At 45.8% G+C, this 14,622-nt stretch overlaps 1 protein-coding gene across 2 annotated transcripts in view; it reads right to left on the reverse strand.

Moving 5' to 3' along the window:
* POLM (polymerase (DNA directed), mu) overlaps positions 1-14,559 on the reverse strand; it is a 19,593-nt gene extending 5,034 nt beyond the window's left edge. For both annotated transcript variants that reach the window (XM_015408174.1, XM_015408173.1), the window contains exons 1-8: positions 14,464-14,559; positions 11,867-12,146; positions 9,628-9,814; positions 8,821-8,919; positions 7,361-7,531; positions 5,871-5,942; positions 3,092-3,212; positions 1,533-1,665 (exon numbers count right to left, since the gene is read on the reverse strand). In XM_015408174.1, the coding sequence (XP_015263660.1) occupies positions 1,533-1,665; positions 3,092-3,212; positions 5,871-5,942; positions 7,361-7,531; positions 8,821-8,919; positions 9,628-9,814; positions 11,867-12,069 (986 nt within the window). In that variant the 5' untranslated portion in view covers positions 12,070-12,146; positions 14,464-14,559. The remainder of the gene's footprint in view (positions 1-1,532; positions 1,666-3,091; positions 3,213-5,870; positions 5,943-7,360; positions 7,532-8,820; positions 8,920-9,627; positions 9,815-11,866; positions 12,147-14,463) is intronic.
* Between the last annotated feature and the right edge of the window lie 63 nt (positions 14,560-14,622).

Raw genomic sequence — 14,622 nt, forward strand, 5'->3', positions numbered from 1 at the left:
CTTTCCCTGCTGCCTTCACTTTTTCACAGGATTATTGTCTTTTCCAAGTGACTCTTGTCTTCTCATAACATGACCAAAATACGATAGTCTCAGTTTAGCCCTTTTAGTTTCTAGGGAGAGTTCAGCCTTGACTTGGTCTAGGTAAAGGTAAAGGTTCCCTTGCTCGAAAGCCAGTCGAATCCGACTCTAGGGTTGCGGTGCTCATCTCCGTTTCAAAGCCGAAGAGCCAGCGCTGTCCGAAGACGTTTCCGTGGTCATGTGGCCGGCACGACTAAACACCAAGGCGCACGGAACGCTGTTACCTTCCCACCGAAGTGGTACCTATTTATCTACTTGCAATTTCTTGCTTTCGAACTGCAAGGTTGGCAGGAGCTGGAACTAGAGATGGGAGCTCACCCCGTCTTGCGGCACCCGGGTCTTGAACTGCTGAACTACTGACCCACTTATTTCTCTTTTTGGCAGTCCACAGTATCCATAAAACTCTCCAACACCACATTACAAAGGAATCTATTTTCTTTGTCAACTTTCTTCATTGTCCAGTTTTCATACCCATATATAGCAATGGGGAATACTTGGGGTAGCCAGTGACACACCATTACACTTAAGAATATTTTCTAGCTCCTCCATGGCTGCCCTTCGCAGACTCAATCTCCTTCTGATTTCTTGGGTGCAGTCTCCCTTCTGGTTGATGATGGAACCAAGGAATAGAAAACCTTGCACAATTTCAATTTCTTCATCATCAACCTTAAAATTGTATAATTCCTCAGCAGGTGCCCACTCATAGTCTGTTTCTGCTTTAATCTTCATCAGTAGTTGTTTCAAGTCTTCACTGTTTTCTGCCAATAACAGGGTGTCATCTGCACATCCCAAACTGTTAACGTTCCTTCCATCAATGTTCACTCCACCAGCATCCCCAGTAATTCCAGACTATCGTTCAGCTGTTTGCACCAGCTGCTGGCACAGGCTTTGTTCAGGGCTTAATCCAAGCTAGAGTTAATTTGAATAGGTTGCCAACCTATTCAAATAGACAAACCTTTGTCTATTTAATGTGAAAAACAAGCACACCTCTCTTGCTCTCTTGGTGGAAAATGTGCTGGACTGAGTCAAACACTATTGTAACATTATGGTTTTTGTATACACACCATCCTACCTCCTGGGGTGCGAAGACAGCAACAGAAAGCCACACGGCTGCTTTGCACCCCGTTACAGGAACCTGCTGTTCCCACAGTACTTGCCATTCTCCCTGGGTTTCACAGCAAAACTAAGGATTATTTCTTACACAAAGCGAATTGGGTCAGAAAACACATCTATGCTACAAGATCTCTAGCGCCTCCTCGGGATAATCCCCAGAGTTGCTAGCTGGGAGACATAACAGTCAAAATGGGTTTGAAAACTCATTTTCATTTGTCTCCTGAAAGTCACATCATTCCTCCATCTTACTGAAGGAGAAAGGGCTCCAGAGGATTACAAAAGCAGACACTAGTGCATTCTGGGAGCCAGATATCAAGAGTCCGTTAAACAAAGCAGCTCACCTTCTAAACCCTCCTGTCAGAATCACAGAGGCTCCAGGCAGGAACTGGTCCACTGCTTTTTGCACCACCTGAACAATGGCTTCTGCCTCGGAGCGCTTCACTGGGCTGTTGAGGTCTCTGTAATGCAGGAGTCCTGATGGGAAACAAAATCACACCCAGGATGAGAGATCAGCACTTCAGAAGTAAAGAACAATTATAAGAGGAAGCCAGATTTCTGTCTGTTCTGTACTGATGCCTCTCACTTCCTGTTAAGAACATAAGAACATAAGAGATGCCAATGTGGGATCAGGCCAAAGGCCCATCCAGTCCAACACTCTGTATCCCACAGTGGCCAGAAATACCAGGGCCATCAGGAGGTCCCCCAGTGGGGCCAGGACATTAGAAGCCCTCCCACTGTTGACCCCCCCCCAGCACCAATATGACAGTGCATCACTTGCCCCAGAGTCCCTGTCTATACCTTGTGGCTAATAGCCACTGATGGACCTCTGCTCCATATGCTTATCTAATTCCCTTTTGAAGCCGTCCATGCTTGTAGCTGCCACCACTTCCTGTGGCAGTGAATTCCAAGTGTTAATCACTCTTTGGGTGAAGAAGTACTTCCTTTTATCCGTTCTAACCCGACCGCTCAGCAATTTCATGGAGTGCCCACGGGTTCTTGTATTGTGAGAAAGGGAGATAAGTACCTCTTTCTCTACCTGCTCTTTCCCATGCATAATCTTATAAACCTCAATCATGTCACCCCTCTTGCCTCAGGGGCAAGATCTACTCCAGTTTTGCCCAACAGCCCTTGGAAGGCCTTTGTGGCCAACCAGAACAGACTCCCCCAATGCCCCACAAAGCAGTACATAACAATGGCTGGACCTTTCCACCAAGCCAGGTGAGAAGGCCTCCTCAAATCTGGGGCATCATTAAGAGTAGCTACCTAGTAGAAAAAGATCAGACCTATCAATAATCCAATACCATCCTAAAGAGAGTTACATCCTTCTAAATCCCATTGAAAGGGTATAATTCTGCTTAAGATGGCACTGAAAACCTACTATGATGTTCAACAGTACAATGCCACAAACACAAAAGGGAAAAGTACAAAACAAAGCAGCAAGTAAACTAATAACAGTTCAAAACAGAAATGGAAGTTTAAGAGTCATGACCCAAGGGGTACAGACAAAGCGAACGCACACCACCTAGAATCACCAACCAACCCTATCAAAAACCTGGGTAAATAAAAATGATTTAATCCAGTGTCTGGAACAGGTACTAGGATGGTTGAAAGGGGGCATTACATAAGCAAGGTATCACGTCCAAAAAGGCCATTTCTCTGGTAGACCCACTTGTCTTCCAAAGGCAGGGACATAAAAAAATAAAAAGGTTGGGAATATCGTCTAGCACGTATGGGTGTTGGTGGTCCTTTTAAGCACCCAGACCACAGAGGGCCTTAAAGACAATGCCACTACTTTGGGTTGTGCCCAGAGGTGGACAGCCAGCCAGGACAGTTCTTTCAGTACTGGAGGGATGCGCTCCCAGTAATTCATGTTCATCAGCACTCTGCATGGATTACTCACCAACTTGCTGTGCACTGTTCAGTTTTGCATGATGCGCCTGCAGGTCACTAATGGTCCTTAGTCCTTCCTGATACCATCGGCCAGCAGTTTTCACCCCAACACCAAAGATCTTTTTGAAATTCTGCAGAGTACAAGCCATTTATTATAGCCTTCTGCTGTGTAGTTCCAAAAAACACACACTGTGGTTTTCCCACGGTTCCCAAGATCCTGGAAAGCCGCTGCCCATTTGAGGAGACAATACTGACTTTGGTGGACCAAGGGTCTGATTCAGTATAAAGCAGCTTCATGTGTGTTCATGTACATGTGTTCATTTGCCAGAAAACCTGCCTGCACTGCAAAGGATTCTGGGGCATATCCCCAGGTGCCCACTTAGTTCACACAGGGTAGGAGCCTGGTCTAACAGGCCTTGCTGTCACTCCACAAAAACTGAAAGCACCCAAGAATGCAATCCAACAGAAGCTACTTGGTAAGAGTGTGGTACCTGTCCTTTAGGCATTTTTCTGCGGACAAAGTGTAGCAATGCTAGAAGAAACAGAAATTCTCTGTGACTGCTGTGTATGTGAAAGAGAACACACGCAGTACAAATCCTAGAATCTTGAATGTGAAAGAAGTGATGATCATACAGAACATTCCATTCTTATTTCACAGGCCAATACTAAGAAGCAAATTGCATGACTGTTTTATAGCGCAGATGTTTATAAAATGCACACAAGTGAAGGCATTTGTAAGTATGCACAGGCTATTATTCTCTGGTGCAATGGGAATGACTTCAGCTTACCACCACTTGTGGTCATCCTGGTCTACACCCTGTATAGAAAGTACTGCTTTGATTAGGTGGTACTGAGTGGAGCTGGTATCACACTGTTGCTTTAACCTTCTCCAAAGACAAAGTAAATAATGGCAGCTTCCAGCTGAAAACATAAGGTAAAGGTAAAGGTTTCCCTTGCTAGAAAGCTAGTTGAATCCGACTCTAGGGGGCGGTACTCATCTTTTGTTTTCAAGCCGAAGAGCCAGTGCTGTCCAAAGACGTTTTCGTGGTCATATGGCCAGCATGGCTAAACGCCGAGGTGCATAGAATGCTGTTACCTTCCCACTGAAGCGGTACCTATTTATCTACTTGCAATTTCTTGCTTTTGAACTGCTAGGTTGGCAAGAGCTGGGCCCAGGGAGGGGAGCTCACTCCATCACACAGCACTAGGGTCTCAAACTGATGAACTACAGACCTTCTGGTCTGCAGCTCAGCATCTTAACCTCTGAGCCACCGTGGCCCTAGTTGAAAACATAAGAACCAAAAATTAATAAAATCTGTCTAGTGACAAATGCAAATACAGATCCCTTCAAAGGCTGATCGCTATCTTAGACCCAATGGACAAATGGTTTCCTTTCTTCGAAAAGGTAGAAGCGGATAAGATGATTTGTGAAAAATGGGCCTTGCATAATACTGAGGTAATGCTTTTGTAAGCTCTGGGAACTACTGCTATTGGCGCATGTAGGTATTAGTTTTGGAGTTTTTTCTTGTTCTCTTTCTTTTTCCTTCTTAAGTTAGGCAGTGTTGTTATTCACCTCTCATAGTCTATGCTAGTGTTAATGTTCTTGTTATTATACCTGTGTAAACACTGTTTCTGCTTTATAAAACCTGTAGAAATTCAATAAAAAGGTTAAAAAAAAAGGCTGATCGCTGACGGGTGTGTGGTAGTCATCTTATTTTCACCTCCCCTCTTGTGCATGGTTTACTGCTGTTTTGGTAGGTCCTATAAAAATATACTACGTGGTATTTTAGGTTACTCTAAAGTAAGCACTTTTATTGAAAGGCATCCATCCAGTTAACAGTTAAATCCTAAGCCCATTGATTAACTCTTCTTAGTATTGCACTGAAACTAATACTAGATTAAATACATGTAAAACTCCTCTCAGCATCAAGGGGTGGAAGAAAAACTGAGTTTACTCATCATGGAAAGTATCCAATAAGTGCTAATGTTGGCTGCAGTGCTGGTCAGACTTTTGGGGCCTTACTGTGCTTTTTCCAAGGTACAGCTTAGAGAAACAACAGTTTGTGAAACGAATTTGATAATAAAGCATGGCAGGACACAACAAACAAATGCATGGGCCATGTGCAATGAAAGATCTATAAATACTGATAGCCACCAGAGGGCAATAAGGGTAGGCACAAGTGCCAGCCAGAGGAATGAAGGGATTTTGTAAAGAGACAGCCTCCTCAATTTGCACAATTCATTTTCTTTCCAGGGCTCTTCTAGCTATAGCTCTATAGCTTCAGGGGTCACCCAGTTCAAGGCAAGCCTGCATTTACTCTGAATTATTTCTGGCACAATTTAAATTTTGTACTCAAAAATGGTATTTTATTACTTACACAAGTAATGCAAATTCAGCACACTCATATAGGCCTATCTACATTTTCGTAATTTATTCTGATTTTGCTAGCTATTGGGAGAGGGAAGGAGTTCAGCAGGCACAGAAACTTTCACCCCTGATTCTCCTCTTCTGGACTCTGGAAATTTCACCAAGATTTGTCCCACACTCTTTAAAGTATATCTGCACAACTCTCGGAGTCTAGAAACCTGGTTCCCCCTCCCCCTTCAAAGTGAGATAGAAGACTCTCTGGAAGTTGAATTCCATACCCAAAACCACAGGCTAAACCTCTCCTCCCCTGGAGTCAAGGTTCCAAGCAAGTATGGGAGACGGGAGACTTGTCTACGTTCCATGGCATTCAGTGCCAACAACTACCTAGGCCATACACCACCCCATCCAAGCACCACTGTACCTTCATAGTCTGGTATCTCTCAGACTGCCTTACATTCTCCACCTCTGCAGATGCGCCATCTTCCAGCACCTCCTGTTCAGGAGACACAAACAGGCTGAGATTGCTTAAATCAGGGATGGCTAGCTCAGCATCAGGGCACCTATAGAGAAACAATGCTATTATCCAAAACCCTCTCCCCTGACACAACTGCTAAAATGTTTTGCAACTGCAGACATGAGGAGAAAAGGACCAACACTGCATCTGCCACAGGACAGGACTATGAGATGCTGGACAGCGGCACCACCTCCATCCCCTCAAGCCACCAGTGAGGGGTTATCAGCCTGGCAACACCTGGGTGAAAACGTTATTTGTGACAGGATGAGCATTGGCTAGCATGGGACCACAGCTGTGGCAAGATCTTGCCAGTACTTCTAGCATCCCGCTTACTTCTCTAGCAGCAGTCTGGCATCGGGGAAGAGGGGAAAGTTTCTAGCTGAGCAACTCTTGACAAGCACCTACACTTCTTGAGAACTTGCTTGAGGGGTTTCAGATTAAAGGGGGGGCTTGTATGATGGAAGTTGGGACCTCTCGGCCACATAAACACAATTAAAAAAACAGGAAAAAATACTAGGAGGAGAAGTGCTTGTTGGCCCCTACTAGCATTCAATCGCATAGCACATTCAACATACGTGATCCTTCACTAACCTCCATCTTCTACCTCTTCCCCACACTCCTCTGCTTATTCTCTGTTTTACCCTCTTTGCCTACTTCTTTGGCCTCTCGAGATTCTTGAATATTTGGTTCCTTGTAGTGGGCTTGCTCATACTAGGTATTACTGAATGTGATATTATACTGATAGCTTGAGTTTGCGCTAGTTCTCCAGTCCAGATGCTTGTGTTCTCCTAAAACAAATTTGGCTTCGCTTTATCCAGATGACCAAGATGGCGGCGGAGGAGTAAGACGCGTTCCATAAGGCTCCCTGCTTATCTTATTTTATTGACTTTTTAAACAGCTTTTATCTTTAAATTATAGTTACGGACTGGCACTTCCACCCTGAGCTCCCGTGGGAGGTAGCTTTGAGAAACTATTCAAATTAGGAAGTTTTATAATGGGAGCAAAGAAACGAAGACGCCGAGGATTTCATCTAACTTGCCACTTTGTCGAGTATCACTTACTGCTGTTGCCGTGGGTCCCTGTCCAGACTGGGGGTATTCCTTTAAGCTAGCCATGCAACGCAAGCCAGAAACTCTCTGAATGGAAGATCGAGAGTCATATATGGAAGAGGCTGTTCTTCCTTACACTCAGGTTATTTCAGTTTAGATTTGAGCTCAGATTGGAAGATGGTCTGAATTCAAACCAACACACAACTACTCTTCATGACATGGCTTCACTGCCTTTAATAACTGTGATGAGCAAAAAATCTGAAATTTCTCCTTGTATGAAGAAAAAGAGGAGGAAGTTGAAAGCAGAGTGTGCTGAGAGAGACTAAGCAGCCTCAGGGAGAAAATTACCTGGATAATTTTTCTGGAGTGTTCTCCAATGCCGGGAAGGGAACTTAGGTCTTTAACACTTCTGACAGTCCAAGGAAAGGACTTGAGCACTGAGGCAGCCCTGGAAAAAGCCAGGCCACGTCCTTCACTGCCACGGAAGAGTGCCTCCTCAGCCACTGTTTCCAGAGCTTCCTGACAAAGGAGGGACAATAAGGGCTGATTATGCATTGGCTTTTCCCTCCATTGTTTTACGAAACCCACGTTGGAACAGAAATTCCCCTCTGTATTGCATGATCTTTGGATTTTATGGTAGCCTCCACACTCCATGCCAATTTGACTTTATTTGATTATCGAGTTTTATGGTACCTTCTGCATAGATTTATGGTCGTTTTATGGCCGTTTAGGGCTGACTTTGCAGTCAGCACAGCATTGCATACGGTGTTGCCAAGAGGTATTTGAATGTAGTTTTGAGCTGCACTTTTTCCTCCCAGTTGAGAAAACGTGGAGTGAATGCTAGATGCAGAATTGCCCAAGGGTAACTTTTGGGAGATGCCCTCTACTGGCTACAGCCAAAAGCAGGTTCAGATGCTCAGAAGAGAGCTACAGCACCTCAGGTCTACATACAGGAAACAGCAGGTGTGAACGCACCCATATATTCCCCAGTCCTCACAACAGAATCTCCCTGCATGTGTAAAGCTAACAAATACAGGGGGGGGGGGGGGGAATTAGGATAAAATCCTCTTCCATGACATACTAGCTTTGCACAGAAAGAGAGAACCAGATTAGGGTTGCCACATTTTCCCCCTTTTCATTGCTTTTTCTCGTGGGCCTGTAACAGAAGCCTTGCGTACAAGAGTTCAGCAGCAGCAGCAGCACTTAGGGCCAAAAAGGGCATAGTACCGTGCTCCTCATTTTAGCTCAGGAAAATTTGGCCAGTGGGGGCAGAGCCTACTCCTCCTGCCAGCATGACATGAATCAAGGAACCCTGACCAAGCTCATTAAAAAAAAAAATGCATTGTGTAGTTTGGTACTTCATCTGCTGTTTTTAAAAAAGAATTGTGCATGCTTGGAAGGTGTTTAGAGTACAGGGGATGGGCCAGCAAAGGAGACAAGGCTATTTCCGAACTGGGGGCAGATTCAAATGCAAAATCCTCCCTCCACACGCACATGCTGGAGGCAGACAGTCCTGCCGGGACCCTGCTGCATATCCATCATCCCGAAGTTTGAATCAGCTCCGACTCAGCCACCAGCACAGCAGGAGTCTTCCACGACTCCCCTTCATTTCAATGAAGCCGGTACAGGAAAGCTTCCGGATGGCTTATTCCCTATAGTCACAGGGATCAAAGATGGGGCACCGCCTCGCTTTTTCATCTTTGCTACCGATATGTCTTCTGTGGGCTCTGCCCTCTGCCCCTGTCACTCTGTTTCAGTTCCCCTGGCTCAATACATTCCAGTTACAAGGAGCAGGTTAATCAAATTACCGTGAGCAGCTGGTTTTTGTGAGCAAGCGGAGTTCGGCGCTGGCAGGCATAAGCAGCCACCTGACATCTGTCCTCAAGTGTTTCTGCATGGACAGTCACCTGAAGAGAAGGAAGCAGAGAAACGTCCCGGTGACCACAACAGGCCACCTACTCTCACTATTTTTAACAAATAGCCAGTTCCCAATACTTTGTCTGTCACACTAGTGGAGTCACACTCAGGTGTGCCTCCTCTGCTGTAATATCCACAGCTTCCTGATAAAAGAAAAAAGAAAAGAGGAACAGAAGTTGGGAAAGTGTCTACACGACAACATGGTAAGCAAACTCTCAGAGAGGCATTGCCCCCACCCCCATTTTTCTGAAGCCATTTTGAGGGTTGTTGTGGCAATTGGTGACGTACAAGATTGTACTCCATTCTTCATTGCACCCTGACAGGTTAGAGGAAGTCAGAAGGGCATGCAAAGACCAACAGAGCTTGAAGTGCAGTGAGGCCCTTTCTCTGTGCAAGCATCAATAGCAGATCACACAAGAAACAGCTGCTCTGAATGCAAACACCAAATAAAAGCACAGCAAGCCTGGCTGCTGTCTTTCCATCCTTTCACAGCAGCTTCTATCTCCATGCCAGAAAAAAGCTTCCCATGCTAAACACCCGCATGTCACATTGCTAATCTGGGAACAGGAGAAGAGGCAGGACAAACATGGGGGGGGGAAAGCAAGGCCTATATTCATTAGTCTACATGCACCCTAGTAGAACAGAGACTATTCCAAACATCTACAAGGTGTCTCTTTCTACAGATAAGCTTGACTCACCCCCAGACAGTGCCTGGGCTCGATCTCCACAGGCTGTCCAGCACTCATGCTCTCTGTGAACCAGCTGAGATCAAGCAGGGCCGGGCCACTTCCTGCAGCACCCACAGAGCGGCTCCCGTTCCTCTTCATCCACTCAACCACCTCGTCGCCAGAGTTGCCTTCTGATACCACATGAGTCACTCTCTCGCTAGGGAGGTAAAGAAGGGAGGACTCAAGTTGCAAGCCCAAGTGACACAGCTCAATCCAACCAGCCTGGTGCTGTACAGTAAACATCGTTCAGAGAGGTGGAACTCAGACTAAGGTGGCCAAAGACATTTTGGTGCCAGAGACTAAATTAAACAATCCAGCCCTTCACACCCCCAATTAACAGGGGGCACAATCCATCAGGAGGTCTTTGTGTGAAACACCCCCAGGGAGTTGTAACTCTTGTCAAATTCAAGAGGGCCTACAGAAGAAAACTCCCCAACAGACTGTGCCCCATGGCTCTTACCTAGGGTTGCCTGCTCTGAGTTGGGAAATTCCTGGAGAGTTTGGGGGTAGAGCCTGGGAAGGGGATGGACCGCAGCAATATGCAATGTGATAAGAGTCCACCCTCCAAAGCAGCCATTTTTTCCCCAGGGGAACAGATCTCTGTCATCTAGAGAGCCACTGTCCAGGCCCCACCTGGAGGTTGGCAACCTTACTCTTAACAGTCACTTTCCTTCTCTTTGAAGAAGACATGGGAAATCCACTTATCTGAGGCAGGCACTCCACATTGCCTCACAGCAGGACTCCTCTGAAAACAGTCCCTCTGGGCCCTGCCAGTTGTAGTCCATGGCTGATTTATGCAGCCTTGAAAGAGACCTGGAATCTGGACTGAAGCTATTTGGGACACATTTATTTATTTATTGCCTTTACTGTTTTCACAGCCAGAGTCATAAACCTCGTTCCACAGAAAAACATGGAAGAATGTAAGGGTTGCTATTGCAAAAGTTGTCATGTGATTTGACAACAGCCAATTTGGGCCAAATCTGGACACAACTGTCAGAATGGTAATACAACTGATAATACCACAATTAACTTATGGAATACACTGCTACAAAACTCAGCGAGAGCCACTGATTGCAAAGATTTTAAGAGGGGAATTATACAAATTCACAGAGGTCTATTAGCAGCTATAAGTCACAACTGCTAAACAGCACTTTCAAACTCAAATGTAGTTGCTGATGACAAAGAATGAGGGAGGGGCTCTCTAGAAGCATCTGCTTCTCTGCTGTGAGAAAGAGGATGCTTCACTAAGGGTGCGTTCAGATGCGCCGTTTGAACCGCTTTGGCATGCTTCAGTAACGGATTTTATGTGCACGTTCACACGCCCAACATCTGTGCACCGTTCCCAGCCATGGCTTTCTGGATCAAACCCCCTTTAAACAGGAGTATTTTGATACCACTTACCAAGTGGTGTTTTCCTGATTCTCCAGTTTTGAGCCGCAGTTTCCAACGTCTGATCGCTCCTGCGGTGTCAAGCCACTTCCGGGTGCCTCAACCCCCTCCCCTCTGGAAAGCTGCAGCAGAAACTCAAGGCTTCCACTTTTTGTCCGCCATTTTTTTTGCCTCAGCGGTATGCGCATGGGCAGAGCTCCGCCCCTAAATTATTAAATGCAAAGTTTTAATGGTGCTTAGTTTTAGTGTTTAGACAAGTTCGGGATCTCACGGAAGCCAGTTACAAGGTGAAAATTTGAAGGGAAGTGTTCATTTAAAGTTTAAAGGGAAATTTGAAAATTGCTGTTCTGCGCACGCGTGAAAATTTTAGTTTAACAGATGGCCTCCTGTGCGCATGCTCAATCTGAAAGAAAGAAAAAACCCACAGAGGCACACTCTCGCATGTGAACGGCGGGAAGCGATGTGGCTGCGCAGCGATCCGGAACAAGGAAGGTGAGTGTGATCGCGATTCTCCGGTTTTAAGAAAACTGCATCGGGAATGGAGCAATTTAAACTGCTCCCAGCACGCCATCTGAACACACCCTAAACAAATCCATGGCCTGATCCAGCAAAGTTCTACTTGTGTTCGTAAACAAGCCCCATTTTTTTTAAAGCATCACCTGAGATTTCATGGCTCAACCAAGAAAGCCCTCAAGAGCTGTCTGGCAAAATGCCCTCTTGCGACCCAAATAAATAAATAGCAACATTAATATTAATGCCTTAATTTATTCATTGATACCAGATCTGCCACCTTCTCTGACTTGGCCTAGCTGCTTTTTACCTATTGGCACCCTCCACGCAGAATCCCTTGCGGCGGGCCAGAGCAGTGAGGAAGGCCTTACGGCTGGCACCCATTCTCTTCTCCACCAAACAGAGCACCACACCTGGGAAACAAACATGACCTGCAGGGTTGGCTGGCAGAGTAGTCTCAGGCTGGGGATGACGCTTTTTTTTCACAGGAATCTGTGACATCATCGGCTCCATGGAAGAACACCTTTCCCCCCAAACGCAGCCAAGAGAGCTGAAGATTGTGGCTCAGGCATCGCAAGGAAGGAGAGGACCTGGAAACACACACACACAAAAAACAAGGTACCTTTCCTGGGGGCTTGGTAGGACACTCTACTGTTGCCAGGTTTCTTACTGAGCAGAGAACCACTGTCTTTACCCAGCACATCAGAGCAGATGAAGCATCTCCCACCATTGCAAGGACCAGCCTACTACAGTGACAGAGAGACACAATCTGATATAATTAAGAGTGCCCATTTTTTACTTAGTCCCAGCTCCTGTGCTCTTAACAGCAGACTTCTCCATATGTATTAACTGTTAATAATATGAACAGCTTCACCTCTAGAGCAAGATGCTCTTGAAAGCACAGAAGAAGGCCAAGCAAGTACAGTGCTAGAAACTACAGTCTCCGGTTCTCAACTCTTACCGCAATCACTAGATAATCCTAGGTAAAGGTAAAGGTTCCCTTGCTCAAAAGCCAGTCGAATCTGACTCTAGGGTTGCGATGCTCATCTCCATTTCAAAGCCGAAGAGCCAGCGCTGTCTGAAGACATTTCCGTGGTCATGTGGCCAGCATGACTAAACACCAAGGCGCACAGAACGCTGTTACCTTCCCACTGAAGTGGTACCTATTTATCTACGTGCAATTTCTTGCTTTCGAACTGCTAGGCTGGCAGGAGCTGGAACTAGAGACAGGAGTCCTAGGTAAGCCCACTCAAATTCAGCCTCCTATCTACAATATAGGAATAATATTGTGCTAGCTTGAAATGTGGATGCTATGGACTGCCAAAAAGGCAAACAACACTCACTAGAAGCTAAAATGACTAAACTGTGGCTATCATACTTTGGTCATCACGTTATGATAAAAAAGACTCACAAGAAAAGACAATAATGCCCGGAAAAGTTGAAGGCAGCTAGAAAAGAGAAAGAGCCAACATGGGGTGGATTGATTCTATCAAGGAAACCATGTCCCTCAGTTTGCAAGACCTGCACAAGACTGTTAACTATAGGATGTTTTGGAGACCATTAATTCACTAGGCAACCATATGTCATAAGTGACTTGACGCCACTTAACACATGTGCACTGTATACCTTACCCGGATGCTGCATGGAATACTGTAATAATGCCCAAGAATTATTCCAAACTCTCGACATGTGCTATGGAAATGCTATATTTATGCTACTTCTGAAATCCTTTCTTCTCTCTACACATTTATTGAAGGTACTGGCAGATCTAGACATAATGGGGGGAGGGATTTTACTCCAGCAGACTGGAAAACAAGCACCTAAATGCAAAGCAGATACTCTACTATTTTTTAAAATTATTTGTTATTTGCATTTATATCCCACCCATCCCGCGGGCAGGTTCAGGGCGGGTTAACATCGTTATAATAAATACAATTTCAGTTTAAAACACCATTGAAACATTATAACAAATAAAACAATGGGTACAGCTTGAAACCGCATCAGTTGGCTATAAAGTTCTGGCCCAATGGTGCAATGAGTTAAAGGCCAGTAAATAGGTGGGTGACAGATGGGTGACAGCAACCTCAGGGAGGCTACATATGGGTGCCCCTTGCCTCAACCAAAGGCCTGGCAGAACAGCTCTGTCCTGCATGCCCTGCAGAACTGAAGAAGATCCCGCAGGGCCCTGGTCTCAATAGGGAGCAGGTTCCACCAGGCTGGGGCCAGGACAGAGAAGGCCCTGGCTGAGGCAAGACAGGCGTCCTTCGGGACTACCAAGCCACAGCCCCTTCCCTAAGCAGCAAAGACAGAGACAACCATTTGTAAAAGGACTCTGAGAAACACAGAAGACACCATTAACAAAACCCAGAGTAGGACCTGGGAGAATCGGGTTCAAACCCACACCCAGTGACAAAACGTACTGGGTGATTTTGCACCAGCCACTCTATTCCCAAGCAGCTGAACTGACAGAGCTGTTCTAAGAATAAAACGTATTCACCATGTAGACCTCACTTTTCTCCCCAACGGGGACCCAAACTAGCTTATAACGCTCTCCCCCCTTTTCCATCTTAGCCTCATACCAACCCTGTAAAGTAGGTCAGGCTGAAAGCGCTGACTTGGCTTAAGGGCACCTAACAAGCTTCCATGGAAGAAAGAACCTGTGTCTCCCAGATCCTAATCTTGACACCCTAACCACCACATCAGGTACACCGCCCTAAGAGGCATGCGAAATACAGTCAGACAGATTTGGTGGGGGAAGGAAGGTGAAACACCCCATTACCAGTAAAAACAACTGATATTGCAATTCGACGCGCGCTGATTCAGGAATAAGCCCGACTAAAAAATTCCTTATACATAAACACTCATAGGATGATGATGCCCCGCTACGAGAATCACTCGCGCGCTTACTTAGATTCCTGAATAAAAAGGCATTCGCTCCAACTGGAGAACGACCGTACAGCCACCACGCAATCTCCGGTTTCGAGAAACGCATCCACAGCCGCCCGGCCCGCACAAAACACAACACCCACTTCCCGGCCACCTCCTATTATGCAAACAAGTCCCTCC

The sequence above is a fragment of the Gekko japonicus genome, unplaced genomic scaffold (genome assembly GCF_001447785.1).
Source record: "Gekko japonicus isolate JY-2015 unplaced genomic scaffold, Gekko_japonicus_V1.1 scaffold139, whole genome shotgun sequence".
Lineage (NCBI taxonomy): Eukaryota > Metazoa > Chordata > Lepidosauria > Squamata > Gekkonidae > Gekko > Gekko japonicus.